At 68.2% G+C, this 24,995-nt stretch overlaps 1 protein-coding gene across 1 annotated transcript in view; it reads right to left on the minus strand.

Annotated features, from left to right (window-relative positions):
* Nucleotides 1–1,468: 1,468 nt before the first annotated feature.
* Nucleotides 1,469–24,995, minus strand: part of LOC123357402 (voltage-dependent L-type calcium channel subunit alpha-1F-like) — a gene marked incomplete at its 3' end in the record, with an annotated part of 34,943 nt that continues 11,416 nt past the window's right edge. Inside the window, exons 10-31 of the mRNA XM_045000636.1 lie at nt 23,259–23,346; nt 23,149–23,175; nt 22,607–22,767; nt 15,710–15,935; nt 15,224–15,431; nt 13,510–13,630; nt 12,939–13,026; nt 12,309–12,363; nt 11,280–11,325; nt 10,781–10,913; nt 9,987–10,113; nt 9,616–9,675; nt 9,096–9,202; nt 8,318–8,405; nt 8,067–8,174; nt 7,561–7,613; nt 5,290–5,436; nt 4,877–5,078; nt 2,924–3,082; nt 2,585–2,695; nt 2,257–2,340; nt 1,469–1,489 (exon numbers count right to left, since the gene is read on the minus strand). Of these exons, the coding sequence (XP_044856571.1) occupies nt 1,469–1,489; nt 2,257–2,340; nt 2,585–2,695; nt 2,924–3,082; nt 4,877–5,078; nt 5,290–5,436; nt 7,561–7,613; nt 8,067–8,174; nt 8,318–8,405; nt 9,096–9,202; nt 9,616–9,675; nt 9,987–10,113; nt 10,781–10,913; nt 11,280–11,325; nt 12,309–12,363; nt 12,939–13,026; nt 13,510–13,630; nt 15,224–15,431; nt 15,710–15,935; nt 22,607–22,767; nt 23,149–23,175; nt 23,259–23,346 (2,420 nt within the window). The remainder of the gene's footprint in view (nt 1,490–2,256; nt 2,341–2,584; nt 2,696–2,923; nt 3,083–4,876; nt 5,079–5,289; nt 5,437–7,560; nt 7,614–8,066; nt 8,175–8,317; nt 8,406–9,095; nt 9,203–9,615; nt 9,676–9,986; nt 10,114–10,780; nt 10,914–11,279; nt 11,326–12,308; nt 12,364–12,938; nt 13,027–13,509; nt 13,631–15,223; nt 15,432–15,709; nt 15,936–22,606; nt 22,768–23,148; nt 23,176–23,258; nt 23,347–24,995) is intronic.

The following is a 24,995-nucleotide window of genomic DNA, read 5'->3' on the forward strand; positions in this document are numbered from 1 at the left end:
CCCTCACCGACCCCCATGGCAGCCCCCTCGCCAACCCCCTCGCCGACCCCCATGGCAGCCCCTCGCCGACCCCCTCGCCGACCCCCATGGCAGCCCCCTCGCCAACCCCCATGGCAGCCCCCTCGCCGACCCCCCCGCCGACCCCCCGGGCAGCCCCTCGCCGACCCCCATGGCAGCCCCCTCGCCGACCCCCTCGCCGACCCCCATGGCAGCCCCCTCGCCGACCCCCTCGCCGACCCCCCCGCCGACCCCCATGGCAGCCCCCTCGCCGCCCCCCTCGCCGACCCCCATGGCAGCCCCCTCGCCGACCCCCTCGCCTACCCCCATGGCAGCCCCCTCGCCGACCCCCTCGCCGACCCCCATGGCAGCCCCCTCGTCGACCCCCTCGCCGACCCCCATGGCAGCCCCCTCGCCGACCCCCATGGCAGCCCCCTCGTCGACCCCCTCGCCGTCCCCCACGGCAGCCCCCTCACCGACCCCCATGGCAGCCCCCTCGCCGACCCCGCCAGCCCCTCGCACACCCCCACGCCGCCCCCCCTGGCAGCCCCTCGCCGACCCCCCCGCTGACCCCCATGGCAGCCCCCTCGCTGACCCCCTCACCGACCTCGCCAGCCCCTCGCTGTCCCGCCCCCTGCCGCCCTTCGCAGCCCCCTCGCTGACCCCCCCGCAGACCCCCATGGCAGCCCCCTCGCCGACCCCCATGGCAGCCCCCTCGCCGACCCCCTCGCCGACCCCCATGGCAGCCCCCTCGCCGACCCCCCCGCTGACCCCCATGGCAGCCCCCTCGCTGACCCCCTCACCGACCTCGCCAGCCCCTCGCTGACCCCCCCGCTGACCCCCATGGCCCCCCCCCCGCCGACCCCCTCACCGACCTCTCCAGCCCGTCGCTTACCCCCAGGGTGACCGCCTTGGATTCCGCCTCGCTGACCCCCATGGCAGCCCCCTCGCCGACCCCCATGGCAGCCCCCTCGCCGACCCCCTCGCCGACCCCCATGGATGCCCCCTCGCCGACCCCCATGGCAGCCCCCATGGCTGCCCCCTCACCGACCCCCCTGGCAGCCCCCTCAGCGACCCCCTCGCCGACCCCCATGGCAGCCCCCTCGCGGACCCCCAGGGCAGCCCCCTCTCTGACCCCCTCACCGACCTCGCCAGCCCCTCTCCGACCCCCATGGCAGCCCCCTCGCCGACCCCCTCACCGACCCTGCCAGCCCCTCGCCGACCCCCATGGCAGCCGCCTTGGTGACCCCCACGCAGACCCCCATGGCAGCGCTCTCACCGACCTCCACGCTGGCTTCACCAACCCCCCACCAATCCCCATACCAGCCCCTTGCTGACCCCCACACCAGGCCCCACAGCTACCCCACAATTCCCTCCAACATCCCCTCTGCACCCCCCCCATCTCGTCCACCTCCAGAGCCTCGTCTGGCTCTGCCCCCCCAGTCCCGTGCGGGGGGATCCAGGGCGTTACCTCTCCGACATGGCCGCCATTCTAGTGGGGGGATGGAGTTGTGATGATGAGGAGGAGGAGGAGGAGGAGGAGGATGAAGCCATGAGACGCGGCGTCCGCCGGGAACCAACCCCGGGAGAGATGAGAGACAGAAACCGACGTGGGGGGATGGACGGATGGACAGATGGGGTGTGGGGACGGACGGACGGACAGAGGGGGGGTATTTCTCCAGCGTGTTCCACCCCCGCGGATTCCCAAACATTTTATGCCAGGACCCCTGGCACTGCGACACGCAGACCCCTGGGGCGGGGCACGGGGGCCGTTCACGCGGGGACCCCCCTGGGGCGGGGGGCGGTTCACACAGGGACCCCTCTGGGGCTGGGCACGGGGGCGGTTCACACAGGGACCCCTCTGGGGCTGGGCACGGGGGCCGTTCACATGGGGACCCCTCTGGGGCTGGGCACGGGGGCGGTTCACGCGGGGACCCCTCTGGGGCGGGCGGGGGGCGGTTCACGCGGGGACCCCTCTGGGGCGGGGGGCGGTTCACACAGGGACCCCTCTGGGGCTGGGCACGGGGGCGGTTCACACAGGGACCCCTCTGGGGCTGGGCACGGGGGCGGTTCACCGGGGGACCCCCCTGGGGCGGGGCACGGGGGCGGTTCACGCGGGGACCCCTCTGGGGCGGGGCACGGGGGCCGTTCACGCGGGGACCCCTCCGGGCCCAGGCGGGGGCTGATTCTCCAGTGCCGGGGTCTGGCTCGGATGCCGGGGTCCCCGCTCTGGATTTGGGGGGAAGTGGGAGCACTTACATTGACCTCGGTGACGGCGATGTCCACCACGCTGCCCACCACGATCAGCGCGTCGAAGGTGTTCCAGGCGTCGCAGAAATAGTGCTGGGAACGGGGCGGGGGGGTCAGCCATGCGGGAACGCCCCCCCCGAGTCTTGCCAGGCCACGCCCCCTCACACAAGGCCCCGCCCTATCATGCAAGCCCCGCCCCTCACACACGGCCCCACCCCTGTCATGCAAGGCCACGCCCCTCACACAAGGGCCCGCCCCCGTCATGCCAGGCCCCGCCCCTCGAGTCAAGCCCCGCCCCGCATTGTGCCGGCCCCGCCCCCGGCCCGGCCCCGCCTACCCGGGGTTTGAAGGCGATGATTTTCAGCACCATCTCCACGGTGAAGAGGCCGGTGAAGACCATGTTGAGCAGGTCCATGACGTAGTTGAAGGGCTGCGACTGCTCGTAGTGCTGGGGGGGGAAGGGGCAGGGTGAGAGGGGAAAGCCCCGCCCCCAGACAGACAGGCCACGCCCCTCCCCGAGGAAAGGACAGGCCCCTCCCCCCGCCCAGGCCCCGCCCCCTGCCCCCAGACCCCCCCCACCATCCAGGCCCCGCCCCCTGCCCCCAGACCCCACCCCACCATCCAGGCCCCGCCCCCCGGCAGAGCCTGCCCCCCGGCCCCGCCCCCCGGGCCGCACCTGCACGGCCAGGGCGATGGTGTTGAGCAGGATGAGCAGGAACATGCCGTACTCGAAGGCCGAGCAGTTCACGGCCGCCCACACCCGGTGCTGGTGCCGGTTCTTGGGGATGTAGCGCCGCAGCGGCTGGGCCTTCAGCGCGTACTCCACGCACTGCCGCTGTGGGGGGAGCCCCGCTGAGCCGTGCCCCACACCCGGCCCCGCCGGCCCCCCGCTGAGCCGTGCCCCACACCCGCCCCCGCCGGCCCCCCGCTGAGCCGTGCCCCACACCCGGTCCCCCGCTGAGCCGTGCCCCACACCCGCCCCCGCCCGCCCCCCTCTGAGCCGTGCCCCACACCCGGCCCCGCCGGCCCCCCGCTGAGCCGTGCCCCACACCCGGCCCCGCCGGCCCCCCGCTGAGCCGTGCCCCACACCCGCCCCCGCCGGCCCCCCTCTGAGCCGTGCCCCACACCCGGCCCCCCACCCCCCGCTGAGCCGTGCCCCACACCCGGCCTTCCCCACCCCTCTGAGCTGTCCCTCCCACGGAAGCCCCACCTCCCCCCTCATTGAGCAGTCCCTCCATGCACCACCCCACGCACTGCATCTTGGGGGATGGGGTTCGGGGCAATGGGGAACCCCACACCCTGCCCCTGAAACAGGCTCCCCTCCCCCACACTTGCCACACTGGGGATAGGGGCACAGGGTTAGGGTCAGACAGCAAGTGTGAAAAACTGGGATGGGGGGGGGGGGTTAACAGGCGCCTATATAAGAAAAAGCCCCTAAGACTAACCCTATAAAACCAGGACATCTGGTCGCCCTGGACAGGTACCCGGTTCCTGTCCAGCTCGCAGTTGCGGTTCTCCTGCTCGCCCTGGGCGCGGAAGGGGCTGGGGGGGGCCGTGGGGCAGGCGGGGGGGCAGGCCGTGGGGCAGTACCTGGTTCCTGTCCAGCTCGCAGTTGCGGTTCTCCTGCTCGCCCTGGGCGCTGAAGGGGCTGGGGGGGGCCGTGGGGCAGGCCGTGGGGCAGTACCTGGTTCTTGTCCAGCTCGCAGTTGCGGTTCTCCTGCTCGCCCTGGGCGCGGAAGAGGCTGGGGGGCTGGGGGGGGGCTGGGGGGCAGGCGGGGGGCAGGCCGTGGGGCAGGCCGTGGGGCAGTACCTGGTTCTTGTCCAGCTCGCAGTTGCGGTACTCCTGCTCGCCTGGGTGCGGAAGGGGCTGGGGGGCTGGGGGGGGCCGTGGGGCAGGCGGGGGGCAGGCCGTGGGGCAGTACCTGGTTCTTGTCCAGCTCGCAGTTGCGGTACTCCTGCTCGCCCGGGGCGCGGAAGGTGCTGGGGGGGGGCCGTGGGGCAGGCGGGGGGCAGGCCGTGGGGCAGTACCTGGTTCTTGTCCAGCTCGCAGTTGCGGTACTCCTGCTCGCCCTGGGCGCGGAAGGGGCTGGGGGGCTGGGGAAGGCTGTGGGAGGTTGGGGGGCAGGGGGGGGCAGGCCGTGGGGCAGTACCTGGTTCTTGTCCAGCTCACAGTTGCGGTACTCCTGCTCGCCCTGGGCGCGGAAGGGGCTGGGGGGGGGGCCGTGGGGCAGGCGGGGGGCAGGCCGTGGGGCAGGCCGTGGGGCAGTACCTGGTTCTTGTCCAGCTCGCAGTTGCGGTACTCCTGCTCGCCCTGGGCGCGGAAGGGGCTGGGGGGGGGGCCGTGGGGCAGGCAGGGGGCAGGCCGTGGGGCAGGCCGTGGGGCAGTACCTGGTTCTTGTCCAGCTCGCAGTTGCGGTACTCCTGCTCGCCCTGGGCGCGGAAGGGGCTGGGGGGCTGGGGAAGGCTGTGGGAGGTTGGGGGGCAGGGGGGGGCAGGCCGTGGGGCAGTACCTGGTTCTTGTCCAGCTCGCAGTTGCGGTACTCCTGCTCGCCCTGGGCGCGGAAGGGGCTGGGGGGGGGGCCGTGGGGCAGGCAGGGGGCAGGCCGTGGGGCAGGCCGTGGGGCAGTACCTGGTTCTTGTCCAGCTCGCAGTTGCGGTACTCCTGCTCGCCCTGGGCGCGGAAGGTGATGATGACGAAGCCCACGAAGATGTTCATCATGAAGAAGGCGATGATGATGATGTAGACGATGAAGAAGACGGAGATCTCCACCCGGTAGTTGTAGATGGGGCCTAGGTTCTCCCCGTTGGCGTCGATCGCCTTGTACAGCAGGCTGGGGGGCGGGGGGGTGAGATGGGGACCCCCAGGGATCCCCCAGCTCCTCCCACTCCCCATGCCCCCCATCTCCCCGCCCTCCAGCTCCCCCGGGACCTGCCAGCTCCCTCTCACTTTCCCCAGCCCCCCATCTCCCCCAGTCCCCAGAGTCCCAGGTCCCCCTGCTCCCCAGCCCCCCCGGCCCCCCATCTCCCCGGCCCCGGGCGCACCTGGGCCAGCCCTCGAAGGTGGAGACGGTGAACAGGGCCATCATGCCGGACAGGACGTTGTCGAAGTTGAAGTCGCTGTTGTGCCAGATCCGCTCGCGCACCATGGGGTGCCCCACGTCCCCGTCCTTGTACACGATGAACGTGCCCCTGGGGGGCGGGTGGGCGTCAGCGGGGGGGGACGGACCCCGATGTGCCAACCCCCGGCCTGGTCACCCCGACAAACAGAGCCCAGCACCCCTCCAGTGTGAGCCCCCCTGCCCTGGTGACCCCGACAACCAGAGCCCAGCTCCCCCTGGCCTGAGCCCCCCCCAGCCTGGTCACCCCGACAACCAGAACCCAGCACCCCCTGGCCTGAGCCCCCCCCCAGCCTGGTCACCCCGACAACCAGAGCCCAGCACCCCCTGGCCTGAGCCCCCCCCAGCCTGGTCACCCCGACAACCAGAACCCAGCACCCCCTGGCCTGAGCCCCCCGTAGCTGGTCACCCCGTCAACCCTAGCCCCAGCACCCCCTGGCCTGAGCCCCCCCCCAGCCTGGTCACCCCGACAACCAGAACCCAGCACCCCCTGGCCTGAGCCCCCCCCCAGCCTGGTCACCCCGACAACCAGAGCCCAGCACCCCCTGGCCTGAGCCCCCCCCCAGCCTGGTCACCCCGACAACCAGAGCCCCAGCACCCCCCGGCCTGAGCCCCCCCCCAGCCTGGTCACCCCGACAACCAGAACCCAGCACCCCCTGGCCTGAGCCCCCCCCCAGCCTGGTCACCCCGACAACCAGAACCCAGCACCCCCTGGCCTGAGCCCCCCCTAGCTGGTCACCCCGTCAACCAGTTCCCCAGCACCCCCCCGCCTGAGCCCCCCCCCAGCCTGGTCACCCCGACAACCAGAACCCAGCACCCCCTGGCCTGAGCCCCCCCCCAGCCTGGTCACCCTGACAACCAGAGCCCCCCCCCCAGCCTGGTCACCCTGACAACCAGAGCCCAGTGCCCCGTGGCCTGAGCCCCCCCCGGCCTGGTCACCCCGACAACCAGAGCCCAGCACCCCCCCAGCCTGAGCCCCCCTCCCCCGGCCTGGTCACACCCCGACAACCCGAGCCCAGCACCCCCCCCGCCTGAGCCCCCCTCCCCCGGCCTGGTCACCCCGACAACCAGAGCCCAGCACCCCCGTAGCCTGAGGCCCCCCCCACCAGCCTGGTCACCCCGACAACCAGAGCCCAGCACCCCCTGGCCTGAGCCCCCCCCCCCAGCCGGTCACCCTGACAACCAGAGCCCAGTGCCCCCTGGCCTGAGCCCCCCCCGGCCTGGTCACCCCGACAACCAGAGCCCGAGCACACACCCCTGGCCTGAGCCCCTCCAGCCTGGTCACCCTGACAACAGCCCAACCCCCGGCCCCGTGACACTCGGCCCCCAATCTCAGACCCCAAACTCTGACCCCCGGCCAAGCCCCCCTGAGCCCCATCCCAGCAACCAGCTCCTGATCCCAGCCCCTACCCACGACCCCCTGACCCTGGAGGCAGCTGAGGGGGGGCTGGGGGGCTGGGATGGGGGGTCCCTGGCTGGGCAGGGGGTGAAGGAGCCGGGGGGGTGGGGGGTCCCTGGCTGGGCGGGGGGGTATGAAGGAGCTGGGGGGTGGCTCTGGTTGGCCGGGGGGGGGGGGTGAAGGAGCTGGGGGGGTCCCTGGCTGGGCGGGGGGGTGAAGGAGCCGGGGGGGTGGGGGGTCCCTGGCTGGGCGGGGGGGGTGAAGGAGCCGGGGGGGTCCCTGGCTGGACGGGGGGGCGGGGAAGGAGCCGGGGGGGTCCCTGGGGGGGGGTGTGAAGGAGCCGGGGGGGTCCTGGCTGGGCGGGGGGGTGAAGGAGCCGGGGGCGTCCCTGGCTGGGCGGGGGGGGTGTAGGAGCCGGGGGGGGGTCCCTGGCGGGGGGGGGGGGGGGGGGGGAGCCGGGGGGGGGCCTGGCTGGGCGGGGGGGGGGGTGAAGGAGCCGGGGGGGTCCCTGCTGGGCGGGGGGGTGAAGGAGCCGGGGGGGTGGGGGGTCCCTGGCTGGGCGGGGGGGTGAAGGAGCCGGGGGGGTCCCTGGAGGGTGGGGGGGGGGGACGAACCAGGGGGGTGGGGGGTGCCTGGCTGGGCGGGGGGGGGTGAAGGAGCCGGGGGGGTGTCCCTGGCTGGGCGGGGGGTGAAGGAGCCGGGGGGGGGGTCCCTGGCTGGGCGGGGGGGGTGAAGGAGCCGGGGGGGGGGTCCCTGGCTGGGCGGGGGGGGGTGAAGGAGCCGGGGGGGGGGACGTACTTGCATTCCTCTGGCGTGTGCTTGGCCTCGTCCGTGCAGCTGTAGAATTTGCCCTGGGGAGAGACGTGGGGCTGGGTTCAGACCCCCCCGCCCCTTCTCCCCACACCTCCTCCTGCCCCCGCCAGCCCCACACCCACGTAACCCCCCTGGGGGGCCCTCAGGGGGCGGGGCCTGGAGGCTGGGCTGGGAGCCCCGCGGGTGGTGGGGTGCTGGGGGCGGGGCACTGGGGGCTGGGCTGCGGGCCCCACAGGAGTGGGGTGCTGGGGGCCCCATGGGGGGCGGGGCGCTGGGGGCTGGGGGACCCGCGGGTGGTGGGGTGCTTGGGGCGGGGCGCTGGGGGCTGGGCTGCGGGCCCCACAGGAGTGGGGTGCTGGGGGCCCCATGGGGGGCGGGGCGCTGGGGGCTGGGCTGCGGGCCCCACAGGGGGCAGGGCACTGGGAACAGGGTGGGGCTGGGGGCCCCACAGGGGGCAGGGGGCTGGGCTGCGGGACCCACGGGGGGCTCACCTTGAAGAGCTGCACCCCGATGCAGGCGAACATGAACTGCAGCAGGGTGGTGACGATCATGATGTTGCCGATGGTGCGAATGGCCACGAAGACACACTGGACCACGTGCTGGGGGGAGGGGCGGGGGGGTGAGACCCCCTGCCACACAGCGACCCCCCCCCCCACCCCTCAGTGCCCCACATCACAGCATCCCAGGCCCAGCAGCCCCTCCCACCCCGCCGCCGAGCGCCGCCCCCCAGCGCCCCCCTCACCTTCAGGCCCTTGGCCCGGTTGATGGCTCGGAGAGGCCGCAGCACGCGCAGCACCCGCAAAATCTTCACCACAGAGATGGCGCTGGAGCTGGGTGGGGAGTGGGGGTCAGACATTGGGGGGAGTTCCCCAACTCCCCTACCCGGTACCGCCTGCCCCCATCATATCCCACCGCCTCCACCAATCCTTCCCACCCCCGGCGTATCCCACCGCCTCCACCAATCCTTCCCACCCCCCCGGCGTATCCCACCGCCTCCACCAATCCCTCCCACCCCGGCGTATCCCACCGCCTCCACCAATCCCTCCCACCCCGGCGTATCCCACCGCCTCCACCAATCCGTCCCACCCCCGGCGTATCCCACCGCCTCCACCAATCCTTCCCACCCCCGGCGTATCCTACCGCCTCCACCAATCCTTCCCCCCCCGGCGTATCCCACCGCCTCCACCAATCCTTCCCACCCTCGGTGGATCCCACCGCCTCCACCAATCCTTCCCACCCCCCAGCGTATCCCACCGCCTCCACCAATCCTTCCCACCCCCCCCGGCGTATCCCACCGCCTCCACCAATCCTTCCCACCCTCCAGCGTATCCCACCACCTCCACCAATCCTTCCCACGCCCGGCGTATCCCACTGCATCCATCCACCAATCCCACCTGCACCCAAACCATTTCCTGGGCCTGGCTACCTCCTTCCCTCCCCGCCAGCCCCATACAGCACCATTCAGCCACTGTACTCCTGGCCTCCCATCACCAGGAGCCGCTCTCCCTCGCCCCACTCACTGGATCCCAAAGGAGATGAGGGAGACGCTGACGACCAGCAGATCCAGCAGGTTGAACCAATTCCTGCAGAAGGAGCCTTTGTGGAGGAAGGCGCCGTAGGCTGTCATCTGGTGGGGTGGGGGCGGGGGAGAGGGTCAATCCAGGCCTGTGCTGAGCCCTGGGCCCCACTCCCCTCCCAGAGCCAGGAGAGAACCCAGGAGTCCTGGCTCCCAGCCCCCCTGCTCTCACCACCAGCCCCCACTCCCCTCCCAGAGCCAGGAGAGAACCCAGGAGTCCTGGCTCCCAGCCCCCCTGCTCTCACCACCAGCCCCCACTACCCTCCCAGAGCCAGGAGAGAACCCAGGAGTCCTGGCTCCCAGCCCCCCTGCTCGCCCCACCAGCCCCCACTCCCCTCCCAGAGCCTGGAGAGAACCCAGGAGTCCTGGCTCCCAGCCCCCCTGCTCTCACCACCAGCCCCCACTCCCCTCCCAGAGCCGGGAGAGAACCTAGGAGTCCTGGCGCCCAGCCCCCCCGGCAGTACCTTGAGCAGGATCTCCACGGTGAAGATGGAGGTGAAGGCATAGTCGAAGTACCCCAGAATCTGAGCAGGGATGGGGGGAAGACAAGGCCATGGGGGAGAGTCAACGGCCAATGTGGGGCAGCCCCCCCACCCTTCCCCAATGTACCCTCCTGTTCCCCTGCCCTGTCCTGCCCATCTGCCCCACCACAGTGCCCCCCTGTGCCCCTCCTTGTCCACCCTGCCCAGGCCCCTGCCCCATCCAGCCCCCTTCCTCACCCCCCTACTCCTCCCTCCCATCCATCTCCACTCAACCCCATTCTTCTCCATCCTGTGCCCCTCCTTCCCCCCCCCCTTAGACCGCCCCCCGCCCCCGGGGCGGGCGGGGGCCTCACGATGTTGCGGAAGGAGTGGGCCCGGATGGGGTCCTCGGCGGCCAGCGAGATGCTGCTGAGGATGAAGACGAGGATGAGGTTGGTGAAGATGTGGTGATGGATCAAGGCGTGACACCCCACCCGGAGCCTGGGGGCAGAGGAGAGATCGGGTCAGAACCAGAACCGCCCCCCCCGGCCGGCCCGCCCGCCCCCGCCCGGGGGCCGGGGGGGGGCCGGCGCCCCCCAGAGGGGACAGGCCCCTGCCCCATTCCCGCCCCCCTGAGCCAGCCGGCGCCCCCCAGAGGGGACAGGCCCCCGCCCCATTCCCGCCCCCCCGAGCCAGCCGGCGCCCCCTAGAGGGGACAGGCCCCTGCCCCATTCCCTGCCCCGCTGAGCCAGCCGGCGCCCCCCAGAGGGGACAGACCCCTGCCCCATTCCCTGCCCCCCTGAGCCAGCCGGTGCCCCCCAGAGGGGACAGGCCCCTGCCCCATTCCCGCCCCCCCGAGCCAGCCGGCGCCCCCCAGAGGGGACAGGCCCCCGCCCCATTCCCCACCCCCTTATCCAGCCGGCGCCCCCCAGAGGGGACAGGCCCCTGCCCCATTCCCGCCCCCCCGAGCCAGCCGGCGCCCCCCCAGAGGGGACAGGCCCCTGCCCCATTCCCGCCCCGCTGAGCCAGCCGGCGCCCCCCAGAGGGGACAGGCCCCTGCCCCATTTCCCGCCCCCCTGAGCCAGCCGGCGCCCCCTAGAGGGGACAGGCCCCTGCCCCATTCCCTGCCCCGCTGGAGGATGCAGCCCCCGCCCCACGCGGCACTCACGGGTTGGTGCTGCTCAGGATGAAGAAGGCGCTGCCGGCCGGGATGGGCAGGACTTTCTCGGTTGGCGCCTCCTCCAGCTTGTCCAGGTGGGACTCGGCCAGGCTCTCCTGGTCACCCTCCTCGGTCTCCTCCCCTATGGGGCAGACAGGAGTGGGGCCCCGCTGGGCTCAGCCAGCCCCTCCCCGAGCAGAGAACCCAGGCGTCCGGGCTCCCAGGCCCCCCCTGCTCTAACCACCAGCCCCCACTCCCCTCCCAGACCCGGGGAGAGAACCCAGGTGTCCGGGTTCCTGTTCATCATGATAGGATCTAAAAATACAGTAGAGTCACGACCAGCAGCTACAGATCTCAAAGGTCCCAGTGCCCGAGGGGAGAACACCCCCTGCTGAGCCCCCTGCCCTGCCCCACGGCCCGCCCCAGGACAGCCAGGGGTGCCCGCACCCTCCCAAGGCCTCTCCCCCAAGGCGCCCCCAGCTGGGAGAGTCAGACCCGCCCTTCCTACCTCCTCCTTCGTCCTCCTCCTCCTCCTCCTCCTCCCCGCACGGCACCTGGGGAGAGAGCAGCAGGAGCCCTGGTCTGCGCGTCTCCCTGCACCCTGGGGGGAGCCAGGGGGGAGCCAGGGTGCAGGGACACTATGGGGGGAGCCAGGCCCCCGCCAGGGGATTACAGCTCCCCTGCCCCTGGTGGGAAGCCCAGCGCCCGGGCCGAGCCCCCTTGTGACAGCGAGAGAACTGTTCCTAACGCTTCGGATGAGTGGTGCGGTGCCTCGGTTTCCCCAGCGTGCTGCCTGGATACCCCGCGGGGGCAGGGTGCCATGGAGGAGCCCAGCTGAGCAACCCGGGGCAGGACCCAGTGGACGTGCTGTGCCGGGTGGGGCCGTTCCCCCACGGGCTGCGTGTCCAGCGAGGGGGGGGGGTTGTTTAGGGCCAGGGGGTGACCCCGGGGACCCGGACGGTGGCCAGTGTGGGGCAGAGGGCGGAGGAGAGGGGGCCCGGGCCAAGGACAGAGAAGAGGCTGCGAGAAGGGGATATTGGGGGGGGCTGGGCTGCCCCACCCTGGGGGGTGTGACGAAGTGGGACTGGTCTTGCTGGGGGCTGGGGACAGAAACTACGTTCCAGCAGCACAAATGCCTGTCACTCTGTCGCCTAGCAACGGATGGCCCGGCCCCTCCCTGCAGAGGTGCATCTAGAGGTGTTGGAGACAAAGGGGTCGGGTGACCTCCTGGCCCGGGAAAGAGGCAGAGCAGAGAGGAGGGGCTGGAGGGGGTGGGGCAGATTGGAGTTGGCTGGGGATAGAGGGGAGCAGGGAGACCGGGCTCTGATCCCCGGGGGGGGTTATGGGGCCCCAAGATGGAGCTAACCGGGGGGATCCGGTTATCTGTGCCTGCAAGACCTGTCCTGGGCTGAGTTCCTGTTGCCTAAATAAACCTTCTGCTTCACTGGCTGGCTGAGAGTCCTGGGGAATCGGCAGGGAGCCCGGGGGTGCAGGGCCTGGCTCCCCCACACTCCGTGACAGGGGGGCCACTTCTTACCTTCACGCTGCCATCCTGGCTGCCGCTGCCCTGGGCCTCATCCACAGCCTTCCCCCTGCGGGGAACAGGGGGGCTCAGAGCAGAGATGGGGAGAGAACCCAGGCATTCGGGCGCTCAGCCCACCGCCAACCCCACTCCCCTGCCAGAGCCGGGGGAGAACCCAGGAGTCCGGGCTCCCAGCCCCCCCTGCTCTGACCCACCAGCCCCCACTCCCCTGCCAGAGCCGGGGGAGAACCCAGGAGTCCGGGCTCCCAGCCCCCCCGCTCTAACCACCAGCCCCCGCTCCCCTCCCAGAGCCGGGGAGAGAACCCAGGAGTCCTGGCTCCCAGCCCCCCCCGCTCTAACCACCAGCCCCCGCTCCCCTCCCAGAGCCGGGGAGAGAACCCAGGAGTCCTGGCTCCCAGCCCCCCCCGCTCTGACCACCAGCCCCCACTCCCCTCCCAGAGCCGGGGAGAGAACCCAGGCGTCCGGGCTCCCAGCCCCCCCTCCCCGCTCTAACCACCAGCCCCCGCTCCCCTCCCCGAGCCGGGAGAAAACCCAGGAGTCCTGGCTCCCAGCCCCTGCTCTGACCACCAGCCCCCACTCCCCTCCCAGAGCCGGGGAGAGAACCCAGGCGTCCGGGCCCCTCACTTTCTGCTCTCCTCCTTGGACGAGTTGATGTTGTCCCCATCGGCCAGATTGTCCACAGCAATGGCCAGGAAGACATTCAGCAGGATATCTGGGGGGGGCTCAGGAAAATGGGGGTGCAGGGGGTCCCAGCCCCACCCCAAATCCACTCACCCCCAGTGTCAGCCCCCCCACGCCACTGCCTGGCTCCAGGGCCCCCCCCTCCTGCCACCAGCTCCTGATACACCCCCCCCACCCGCAGCCCGAGATCTGCCCCCACTAGTCGCCAGCTGCCTGTCAACTCCCCCTCCCCCCGCCAGCCACTGCCCCGGCCCCCTGCAGCCCCCCGGCCCCCTGCAGCCCCCTGGCCCCGGCCCCCCGGTCCTGGCCCTATATAGCCCCCCACCCCCCGGCCCCAGGCCCCGGCAGCCCCCCGGCCCCCTGCAGCCCCCCTGCCCTGGCCCCCTGCCCTGGCCCTATATAGCCCCCCACCCCCTGGCCTCGGCCCCCTGCAGCCCCCCGGCCCCGGCCCCTTGTAGCCCCCTGGCCCCGGCCCCCTGGCCCCAGCCCCCTGCAGCCCCCGCCTGGCGGGTACAGTTGCCGCAGATGAAGAGGATGATGAAGTAGACGCACACCAGCATGCCGGGGAAGGACGGGCCCCCGTACGCCATGATCCCGTCGTACATCACCGCGTTCCAGTCCTCACCCGTCAGGATCTGGGGGCCAGGCAGCTGTCAGTGGGGGGCAGGGGCTGGCGTGGCCCCCTGGGGGGAGCGGGGGATCCCAGGGAAGTGACCCTGGGGGGAGCGGGGGGGCACCTGGGAGTCAGTGAGCAGAGCGCGGGAAGGGGCCTGCGGTGAACTGGGAATGTTCTGAATGTTGGCTCTGAATACGCTGTGGGTGCCTCAGTTTCCCCTCTGCAGTTCTTAAGTCTCCAGGAGGGGGGATCGGGGGGGGGGGTTGCTGCAGAGCGAGGGGCCAGTGCACCGAAATGCCTGGGACTGTCTCCTGGCAACTGACGGCCTGGCCCCCCCGCAAGGTGCCGACTGAAGGTGCTGGAGACAGAGGGGTCAGGAGACCCCTTGGCCCGGGGAAGGGGCTGAGCAGAGGAGGGGCTGGGGGGGTCAGTCTGGGGCTGGCTGGGGACGAGGAGTGAGGGCAGATGGGGGGGTTTGGCTCCCTGCCCCCCAGAATGGACCCGGCCGAGGGGTCCGGTTCTCCAGCTGTCCCGGGCTCCCCGGCGCTGCTCCCCACAAGCCCGGCAGGACTCGGGAGCCTCCTCTCCCTCGGAGCAGCCTGGCTGCAGGGCTAGAAGCTCCCCCGGCTTCACCTCCGGGGTCTCTCCTGGGAGCGTTCGGCCTCCTCAGCCCCCCCGTGCGCTTCCCCCAGCGAGTCCCCCCGGCGGGGTCCTGGGGGGGCCACAGGGTCCTGCCCCCGCACGGCGCAGGCAGACGTGACTCTCAGCCAGCCGGGACACAGAGGTTGATTCGATGACAGGAACAGGGGCTAACACAGAGCTTGTAGGTACCGCGAGCCGGACCCCTCGGCCGGGTCCATTCTGGGGGGCAGGGAGCCAGACCCCCACGTCTGCCCTCACTCCTCGTCCCCAGCCAGCCCCAGACTGACCCCCCCCAGCCCCTCCTCTGCTCAGCCCCTTCCCCGGGCCAGGGGGTCTCCTGACCCCTTTGTCTGGGGGGGAGGTGGATGGAGGGGTCCCGGGGGGGCTCCGGGGGGTCCCGGGGGGGGTACCTGGAAGACGGTGAGCAGCGCCTGCGGGAAGGTGTCGAAGGTGGGGGTCCCGTGGGGGGTCCCAGGGGGAGGTGGACGGGGGTCCCTGGGGGGGTCCCTGGGGGAGGTGGACGGGGGCTCCTGGGGGGCCCCGGGGGGGTTCCGGGGTACCTGGAAGACGGTGAGCAGCGCCTGCGGGAAGGTGTCGAAGGTGGGGGTCCCGTGGGGGGTCCCAGGGGGAGGTGGACGGGGGGCCCAGGGGGGGCTCCGGGGGGAGGTGGATGGGGGGTCCCGGGGGGCCCCGGGGGGGCTCCAGGGTACCTGGAAGACGGTGAGCAGCGCCTGTGGGAAGGTATCGAAGTGGGGGTGCCGGGGTGGGTCCCCGGGAGGAGGTGGATGGGGGGCTCCGGGGGGGCTCCGGGGGGGTACCTGGAAGACGGTGAGCAGCGCCTGCGGGAAGGTGTCGAAGGTAGGGGTCCGGGGGGGGTCCCCGGGGGGAGGCAGACGGGGGGCTCCGGGGGGGTCCCAGGGGGGAGGTGGACGGGGGTCCCGGGGGGGCTCCGGGGGGGTCCGGGGGGTACCTGGAAGACGGTGAGCAGCGCCTGCGGGAAGGTGTCGAACGTGCTGCGCTTGGTCTGGGTCTCGTCGAAGTTGAACTTGCCGCCGAAGAGCTGCATCCCCAGCAGGGAGAAGATGATGATGAAGAGGAAGAGCAGCAGGAGCAGGGACGCGATGGATTTCATGGAGTTCAGCAGCGAGGCCACCAGGTTACTCAGCGACGCCCAGTGCCTGGGGGGCAGACGGGGCGACCCACGGCCGGTTACCGTGCCCCTCCCACGGCCGGGCCGGCCCCACGCCCAGCCCGGCCCCACGGCTAATACACAGTCCCTCCCACGGCCAGGCCAGCCCCACGGCCAGTACCCCACGCCCAGCCCGGCCCCACGGCCAGTACCCCACGCCCAGCCCGGCCCCACGGCCAGTACCCCACGCCCAGCCCAGCCCCAGTGCCAGCCCCACACCCAGCCCGGCCCCACGCCCAGCCCCGATGCCCAGTCTCCCCCACGGACCTGGTGACTTTGAAGATGCGCAGCAGGCGGACGCAGCGGAGCACGGAGATGCCGAGCGGCTCCATGAGCTGCAGCTCCACCAGCACCGTCTCCAGGATGCCCCCGCACACCACGAAGCAGTCGAAGCGGTTGAAGAAGCTGACGAAATAGCCCTGCAGGCCCAGGGCGTAGAGCTTGAGCAGCATCTCCAGCGTGAAGAGCGAGAGCAGCACCTTGTTGGCGTAGGCTGGGGGGAGACGCCCGGGGGTCACTTGGGGGGAGACGGGGGGTCACTCAGGGAGAGACACCCAGGGCCAGGACAGGGGAGAGGCGCCCGGGGGCAGGAGGGGGGGAGACGCCCGGTGTAGAACTGATGAATGAAATTGTTAAGATGCTGGTTAAGAGCCAGAGCTGTTCAGTCAGCTGCCCTTGTACGTTTCACTATCAGTCCAATTCCTGCTTAAATCACTGAGACTTGCACTGTTTCACTATTGTAATTTCTGCTCACCATTCACTACATGTGCCTACATTGTAACCTCTGTTCACTGTTCACCATTCACTGCACGTGCCTACATTGTAACTTCTGTTCACTGTTCACCATTCACTGCACGTGCCTACATTGTAACTTCTGTTCACTGTTCACCATTCACTGCACGTGCCTACATTGTAACCTCTGTTCACTGTTCACCATTCACTGCACGTGCCTACATTGTAACTTCTGTTCACTGTTCACCATTCACTACACGTGCCTACATTGTAACTTCTGTTCACTGTTCACCAGTCACTCCACGTGCCTACATTGTAACTTCTGTTCACTGTTCACCAGTCACTCCACGTGCCTACATTGTAACTTCTGTTCACTGTTCACCATTCACTGCACGTGCCTACATTGTAACTTCTGTTCACTGTTCACCATTCACTGCACGTGCCTACAATGTAACTTCTGTTCACTGTCCACCATTCACTGCACGTGCCTACATTGTAACTTCTGTTCACTGTTCACCATTCACTGCACGTGCCTACATTGTAACTTCTGTTCACTGTTCACCATTCACTGCACGTGCCTACATTGTAACTTCTGTTCACTGTTCACCAGTCACTCCACGTGCCTACATTGTAACTTCTGTTCACTGTTCACCAGTCACTCCACGTGCCTACATTGTAACTTCTGTTCACTGTTCACCATTCACTGCACGTGCCTACATTGTAACCTCTGTTCACTGTTCACCATTCACTGCACGTGCCTACATTGTAACCTCTGTTCACTGTTCACCATTCACTGCACGTGCCTACATTGTAACTTCTGTTCACTGTTCACCAGTCACTGCACGTGCCTACATTGTAACTTCTGTTCACTGTTCACCAGTCACTGCACGTGCCTACATTGTAACTTCTGTTCACTGTTCACCAGTCACTGCACGTGCCTACATTGTAACTTCTGTTCACTGTTCACCATTCACTGCACGTGCCTACATTGTAACTTCTGTTCACTGTTCACCATTCACTGCACGTGCCTACATTGTAACTTCTGTTCACTGTTCACCATTCACTACACTTGTCTACACTGTAACTTCTGTTCACTGTTCACCATTCACTGCACGTGCCTACATTGTAACCTCTGTTCACTGTTCACCATTCACTGCACGTGCCTACATTGTAACCTCTGTTCACTGTTCAGCATTCACTCCACGTGCCTACATTGTAACCTCTGTTCACTGTTCACCATTCACTCCACGTGCCTACATTGTAACTTCTGTTCACTGTTCACCAGTCACTGCACGTGCCTACATTGTAACTTCTGTTCACTGTTCACCAGTCACTGCACGTGCCTACATTGTAACCTCTGTTCCCTGTTTGCCATATTGGAATCCAAACCCCAGTTTAAAACGCTCTCTCCATTTTGTAAAAGCTTCCTCCAACCTTCCTTTTTGCAAACCCTGCTGTGCTCTCCTTAGTTAGGGTCGATGTGTGACTGAGGTATGGATGGATGATGGCCCCGGCCTGTCCTGATAAGCAGAGTTCACACCCCACCGGCTGAAGCTGCAGACAAGAGCCCTAACAAATGAGCAGAGTCCACCCTAAACAGAAAAGCTACAAGAGAAGGAAGCTCAAAGCCGGGTCCCAGGCTGACAGTCAGGCCTGCAATTGACGGGTGATCAGTCACCAGACCCAGAGGTGGTGACACAGCAAGACCTAGAGACTCTGGATTCAGACTCAAGCCTACAAAAAGGCTGGGTGAGATGGGAGACTTGGGGGGTAACGTTCTGCTGCCAGCATGGACGGGCCTCGGCGCCTGCCCCCCAGAGACCAGCTCCTCCTCCTGCCCGGCTGTGCTGGCCTGTTACCGCCCCGAGCTACCAACCCAGGCTGGGGAATCCAGCCACGGACTCCAGCCATGTCCAGGGCTGGTAACTATGCAGCAGCTGCAGAGCATCTGATGGGTGTGTGTGTGCGTGTGACTGGGTGTGTGTGTGTGTGAGAGAGAATGTGTGTGTGTGTGTGTAGGTATTAGGTATAATGTGTGTGTGTCTGTGTGTGTGTGTGTGAGTGTGTGAGTGTGTGTGTAGGTATTGGGTATAATGTGTGTGTGTCTGTGTGTGAGTGTGTGTGTAGGTATTGGGTATAATGTGTGTGTGTGTGTGTGTGAGTGTGTGTGTAGGTATTGGGTATAATGTGTGTGTGTCTGTGTGTGAGTGTGTGTGTAGGTATTGGGTATAATGTGTGTGTGTGTGTGTGTGTGTGTGTGTGTAGGTATTGGGTATAATGTGTGTGTGTGTGTGTGTGTGAGTGTGTGTGTAGGTATTGGGTATAATGTGTGTGTGTGTGTGTGTGTGTGTGTGTAGGTATTGGGTATAATGTGTGTGTGTGTGTGTGTGTGTAGGTATTAGGTATAATGTGTGATGTGATAGACCCAGGCCAGTTGGGTACAGCAGACTAGCAGGAGGCAGATACACTGGCCACTGGATTAGCAGTTTTCTGTTCCCTGACTGACCAGAGCAGGGGCTGCTCCAGGCTAATGAGAACACCTGACTGTAATTAAGGCCCTGCTGGTGCTATACAAAGGGCTCGCTCCAGTCAGGCGGGGGAGCCAGAGGAGGCGTGGCGTGGCGTGGCGTGGCGTGGCGTGGCGTGGCGTGGCGTGGCGTGGCGCGGCTGAAGGGCTGGTTACTGAAGACCCCCCCAACCCTCGGTAAGGGAGCCCTGAGGTGAGGGTGAAGCAGGGAGAAGCAGGAGAGCTGTGGGGAAGTGGCCCAGGGCAATGCAGCAACTCTGGCAGTGAGAGGTCGGCTGCCAACAGCTGTTGCCATTAGGGTCCCTGGGCTGGAACCCAGAGTAGAGGGGGGGCCCGGGTTCCCCCCAACCCACCCCTACAGGAACAGCTCCTGGGAGGGGAGGTCAGGCCCCTGTCAGGACAGGAGGCTGAACAGAGACGGGGGCAGTTCTCTCCCCAGCCTCCTGCAGCCTGTGATGAACAGGGCTCAGCAGACTGTGAGCCTGGCCCCCCAGAGAGACGGGCCACGGGGAGGGTCACAGGGAGCCACTGAGGCTAGTGAAACCGCCTGGGAGCTCAGGACCCCCGGGGGCAAGGTCAGACTCTGCCACAGCGTGTTAGTTATTGGTCATAAATCAAGTTATCATCATAAATGTGGCATCTTTGTCTTCCCTCTGAAAAGCTCCTGTGTAGCTTTGTCTGTACAACACTGGGGCCAGCATGGGGGAGGGGAGATGCCCGGGGCCAGCATGGGGGAGGGGAGATGCCCGGGGCCAGCATGGGGGAGGGGAGATGCCCAGTGTGGCGAACTGGGAATGTTCTGAATGTTGGCTCTGAATACGCTGTGGGTGCCTCAGTTTCCCCTCTGCAGTTCTTAAGTCTCCAGGAGGGGGGATCGGGGAGGGGGGGGTTGCTGCAGAGGAAGGGGCCAGTGCACCGAAATGCCTGACACTGTCTCCTGGCAATGGATGGCCTGGGCCCCCCCTGCAAGGTGTCGACTGAAGGTGCTGGAGACAGAGGGGTCAGGAGACCCCCTGGCCCGGGGAAGGAGCTGAGCAGAGGAGGGGCTGGGGGGGGTCAGTCTGGGGCTGGCTGGGGACGAGGAGTGAGGGCAGACGTGGGGGTCTGGCTCACTGCCCCCCAGAATGGACCCGGCCGAGGGGTCCGGCTCGCGGTACCTACAAGCTCTGGGTTAGCCCCTGTTCCTGGCATCGAATAAACCTCTGTGTCCCCGGCTGGCTGAGAGTCACGTCTGCCTGCGCCGTGGGGGGGCAGGACCCTGTGGGCCCCCAGGACCCCGCCGGGGGGACTCGCTGGGGGAAGCGCACGGGGGGGCCGAGGAGGCCGAACGCTCCCAGGAGAGACCCCGGAGGTGAAGCCGTGGGAGCTTCTTGCCCTGCAGCCAGGCTGCTCCGAGGGAGAGGAGGCTCCCGAGTCCTGCCGGGCTTGTGGGGAGCAGCGCCGGGGAGCCCGGGACACCCAGGGCCAGGAGGTTGGGGGAGACGCCCGGGGGCCGGGGGCCTGGCTTGGGTGGGTCAGCGCTGGGGCAGTGACTCGAACCGGGCTGGCCGGGTTAGCACGCTCGAGGCCTGGGATTAGCGCAAACTGGGGGGGGGTCTCTCACTCAGGGCGATTACAGGGTGTGACGCACGGACTCAGGGATCCAGGCAGGTCTCTACAGAGCCGGGATCACCCAGGGGGGGGGATGAGGGTTATCGGGGGGGTCATCACAGGGCAGGTTTACGATTAGGACCGGGATTGGGAATATCTGCGCTCGGGATTATCTCGTAGGCTACCTAGACTGGGGATTGGGAAAATCTAGCCCAGAGGGACCACGGGACTATGTGGAAGCAGGGTTGGGATTATCTGCGCCAGGAGATTAGGACGCTGCAGCGCTGGGTGAATGAGGATGGGATTAGGGTGGAGGGAGGCCAGGGGTATCTTGGCCATGGATGATTGAGGGTAGAGACGGTCACAGGGGGTTAGGATTTCCCGGGCCCGACGCTTGGGATTGGGGGGATTCGGCTTGGGGGGTGCAGAGGCAGAGCCGAATTCTCTCGGCTGGGTGTCAGGCTGACGGAGGAGGGGATATTGCAGAGACCGGGGCAGGGTTTCTCACCAGTCGGGATTGGGATCGGCGGGCGGGGAGATGGGAGATCCCCGAGGCCTGGCGAGATACCGGACGGGGCTGGGACCTGTCTGGGTTTGGCATTAAGAGCGACGAGGATTCAGGGCAGATTGACGGGGGGTTCGTCCAGGATCCGGCCCCACTGGGACGGGGTTTTCTCGTCATTACGGGGAGGTCGCTGGGTTCCTGCAGACCCCAGGCAGGGGGACCTGGGCTGGGAATCTCACAGATCGGGACTGGGACTGAGGCCACTAGCGATCGCGTTCGTCTGGGAGCGGGACGGGGTGGGGAGGGTCGACCTGGGGACGTTGCGGGGGCGTTTTGCTGGGACTGGCTGCACTGGGGAGGGGATCTCGGGGTGACTTCACTTGAGGGGCGACACCCGAGCGTAACCTGAGCCGGGAGGGGGCTGGGGCCAGGTGACACTGGAGCTGGCTGGGGAAACGGAGGGAGCCCCAGGGCTCCCTGGTCCCCAAGATGGACCCGACTCAGGGGTCCTGTTTCCTGAACCTGCAACCTCTGTTTTGGGCTGTTCCTGTCGGCTACTAAACCTTGTGTGTTGCTGGCTGGCTGAGGGTTCGGGCCCCGACTCCCCCCAGCCGGCCAGGACATCCCGCCAGCGCTGCCGCCCCTGCGACCCCACCGGAGCTGGGGCGGGCGGGACAAGGACGCAGGCCCAGCACAGAGGAGCCTTTCCGGAAAGTGGCCGTGGACACAGTGGGGCCCCTCAGCGAGACGACCCGGTCGGGGAAGAAACGTCCTGGTGGGGGCAGATCTCGCCAGCCGCGGCGGTGCCCTGTCCGGCACCGCAGCCGACACCGTGGCAGCCGCGTGGGGCTCCCCAGGGGAGTCCTGACGGACCTGGGCTCCAGTCCCGGGGCTCGGGGTGAAGTGTGGGGTCTGGCACAGCTGGGCCTCAGCGTCTCACCCCCAGTCCAACGGGCCGGTGGGGGGGTCAGCGGGACCCTAAAGATGATGCTGAAACCCGTATGGACCAGCACCCGCAGGCCTGGGGCAAGTTCTTACCCCGCCCGCTGCTGCCGCCCTGCGAAGTGCCCCAGGAGTCGACCCGGTTTCCACCCTCGCTCGGGTGTCGCCCCTCAAGTGAAGTCACCCCCTGAGATCCCACCCCCCATGCAGCCAGTCCCAGTAAAACTCCCCTGCGACTTCCCCAGGTCGATCCGCCCCCGCCCTGCTCCGGCAAACAGCTCTGAGCCGCCGCAGCAATAATAAACCCCTCCCAGAGCCGGGAGAGAACCCAGGCGTCCGGGCTCCCAGCTCTACCCACTAGACCCCACTCCCCTCCCAGAGCCGGGAGAGAACCCAGGCGTCCGGGCTCCCAGCTCTACCCACTAGACCCCACTCCCCTCCCAGAGCCGGGAGAGAACCCAGGCGTCCGGGCTCCCAGCTTTACCCACCAGCCCCCACTCCCCTCCCAGAGCCAGGGAGAGAACCCAGGCGTCCGGGCTCCCAGCTCTACCCACTAGACCCCACTCCCCTCCCAGAGCCGGGAGAGAACCCAGGTGTCCGGGCTCCCAGCTCTACCCACTAGACCCCACTCCCCTCCCAGAGCCGGGAGAGAACCCAGGCGTCCGGGCTCCCAGCTCTACCCACCAGCCCCCACTCCCCTCCCAGAGCTAGGGAGAGAACCCAGGCGTCCGGGCTCCCAGCTCTACCCACCAGCCCCCACTCCCCTCCCAGAGCTGGGAGAGAACCCAGGCGTCCGGGCTCCCAGCCCCCCCTGCTCTAACCCGCCAGCCCGCCCCGAGCCGAGAGGGCCCCCGCGGCCGGGGCTCACCCTGGATCTGCGTCAGCCAGTCGGGCTGGTTGTCGTGCTCGGAGGCGATCGTCAGTGTGTTGAGGAAGACGAGGATCAGGACCATCCAGTAGAAGGAGACGGATTTCACGGCCAGGCGGCAGCGCTTCCGCAGGAGCCGGTTCATGCGCCGGCACCGGCGGCTGGGGGGCAGAGCGGGGGCACGGGTCAGCGGGGCCGAGCCCCACAGAGACCCCCCCGCGGGCCGAGCCCCACAGAGACCCCCCCATGGGCTGGGACAGTGCCCCCTGCAGGGCCCCACAGAGACACCCCCTGGGGCTGGGACAGCGCCCCCCGCAGGGGGTCAGCGGGGCTGGGCCCCACAGAGACACCCCCCCCCCGCAGGGCCCCACAGAGATCCCCCCCCGCAGGGCCCCACAGAGACACCCCCATGGGCTGCGACAGACCCCCCCCGCAGGGCCCCACAGAGACCCCCTCCATGGGCTGGGACAGTGCCCCCCGCAGGGCCCCACAGAGACCCCCCCCCGCAGGGCGGAGACGTCCCCTCCTTCACTCCCACTCACCAGAATTTTGTCTTTGAGATTTTGCCTCTGCAGAAAGAGAAGAGAAAAGAAACGAAAAATCAAATGCAGCCACCTCTGGGGTGGGACCTGGGGCCCCTCCGCGCACTCACAGATACACGTCGCAGCAGGTGGCGTGATGCTCCTCTTCGCCCACGTTCTCGGTGTTGACGGACGTCGTTTCACTCGCGGGGAGACTGGCTGGGGGAGAGACGTACGGGTGAGCTCCCCCCTCGTGACTCAGAACTGACCTGGGGGGCCGAGATCAGAATCCGGCCCTGCCCCCACTGCAGCCAGGAGTGACTCCGGATTGACCCCAGGGGACCTGAGATCAGAATCCGGCCCTGCCCGCATTGCAATCAGGAGTGATTCTGGTTTGACCCCAGGGGAGCTGAGATCAGAATCCGGCCCTGCCCCCATTGCAATCAGGAGTGACTCCGGATTGACCCCAGGGGACCTGAGATCAGAATCCGGCCCTGCCCGCATTGCAATCAGGAGTGATTCTGGTTTGACCCCAGGGGAGCTGAGATCAGAATCCGGCCCTGCCCCCACTGCAATCAGGAGTGACTCCGGATTGACCCCAGGGGAGCTGAGATCAGAATCCGGCCCTGCCCGCATTGCAATCAGGAGTGATTCTGGTTTGACCCCCAGGGGAGCTGAGATCAGAATCCGGCCCTGGCTCCACTGCAGTCGGGTGACTCCGGATTGACCCCGGCGGGGAGCTGGGAACAGGATATTAATGAGTAGCCGTGGGGGGGCAGGTGGAGACATGAGTCCCCCCCCAGCAATGACACACGGGCACAGACAGACGGACAGAGATGGAGGCGCCGCGTTACTGTGGGTGTCGGTGGAATGGCTGGAGTGACGGAGCCATCGGAGTCGGTCTTTCTTCTTCTGCGTCAGGTCTTCCACGGTCACCCCTTCGCCAGTGAGACGGACGGATGGACGGGGTGTGTGGGGACGGACAGACAGATGGAGGGATGGGAGGAGGGATGGATGGATGGACGGGGTGTGTGGGGACGGAGGGAGGGAGGGATGGAGAGACGGGGTGTGTGGGGACGGAGGGAGGGATGGAGAGACGGGGTGTGTGGGGAGGGAGGGAGGGATGGAGGGAGAGATGGGGTGTGTGGGGAGGGAGGGAGGGATGGATGGAGAGATGGGGTGTGTGGGGAGGGAGGGAGGGACGGAGGGAGGGAGGGATGGATGGACGGGGTGTGTGGGGAGGGAGGGACGGATGGAGAGATGGGGTGTGTGGGGACGGAGGGAGGGACGGAGGGAGGGAGGGATGGAGAGATGGGGTGTGTGGGGACGGAGGGAGGGAGGGATGGAGGGAGGGATGGATGGAGAGACGGGGTGTGTGGGGACGGAGGGATGGAGGGAGGGATGGATGGAGAGACGGGGTGTGGGGACGGAGGGAGGGATGGAGAGAGGGGGTGTGTGGGGACGGAGGGAGGGATGGAGGGAGGGATGGATGGACGGGGTGTGTGGGGACGGAGGGATGGAGAGACGGGGTGTGTGGGGACGGAGGGAGGGAGGGATGGAGGGAGGGATGGAGTGAGAGATGGGGTGTGGGGGGAGGGAGGGAGGGACGGAGGGAGGGAGGGATGGAGAGACGGGGTGTGTGGGGACGGAGGGAGGGAGGGATGGAGAGACGGGGTGTGTGGGGACGGAGGGAGGGAGGGAGGGATGGAGAGACGGGGTGTGTGGGGACGGAGGGAGGGATGGAGAGACGGGGTGTGTGGGGACGGAGGGAGGGAGGGATGGAGGGAGGGATGGATGGAGAGATGGGGTGTGTGGGGAGGGAGGGATGGATGGAGAGATGGGGTGTGTGGGGAGGGAGGGAGGGACGG

Source organism: Mauremys mutica, unplaced genomic scaffold (assembly GCF_020497125.1).
Source record: "Mauremys mutica isolate MM-2020 ecotype Southern unplaced genomic scaffold, ASM2049712v1 000553F_np12_obj, whole genome shotgun sequence".
Classification (NCBI taxonomy): domain Eukaryota; kingdom Metazoa; phylum Chordata; order Testudines; family Geoemydidae; genus Mauremys; species Mauremys mutica.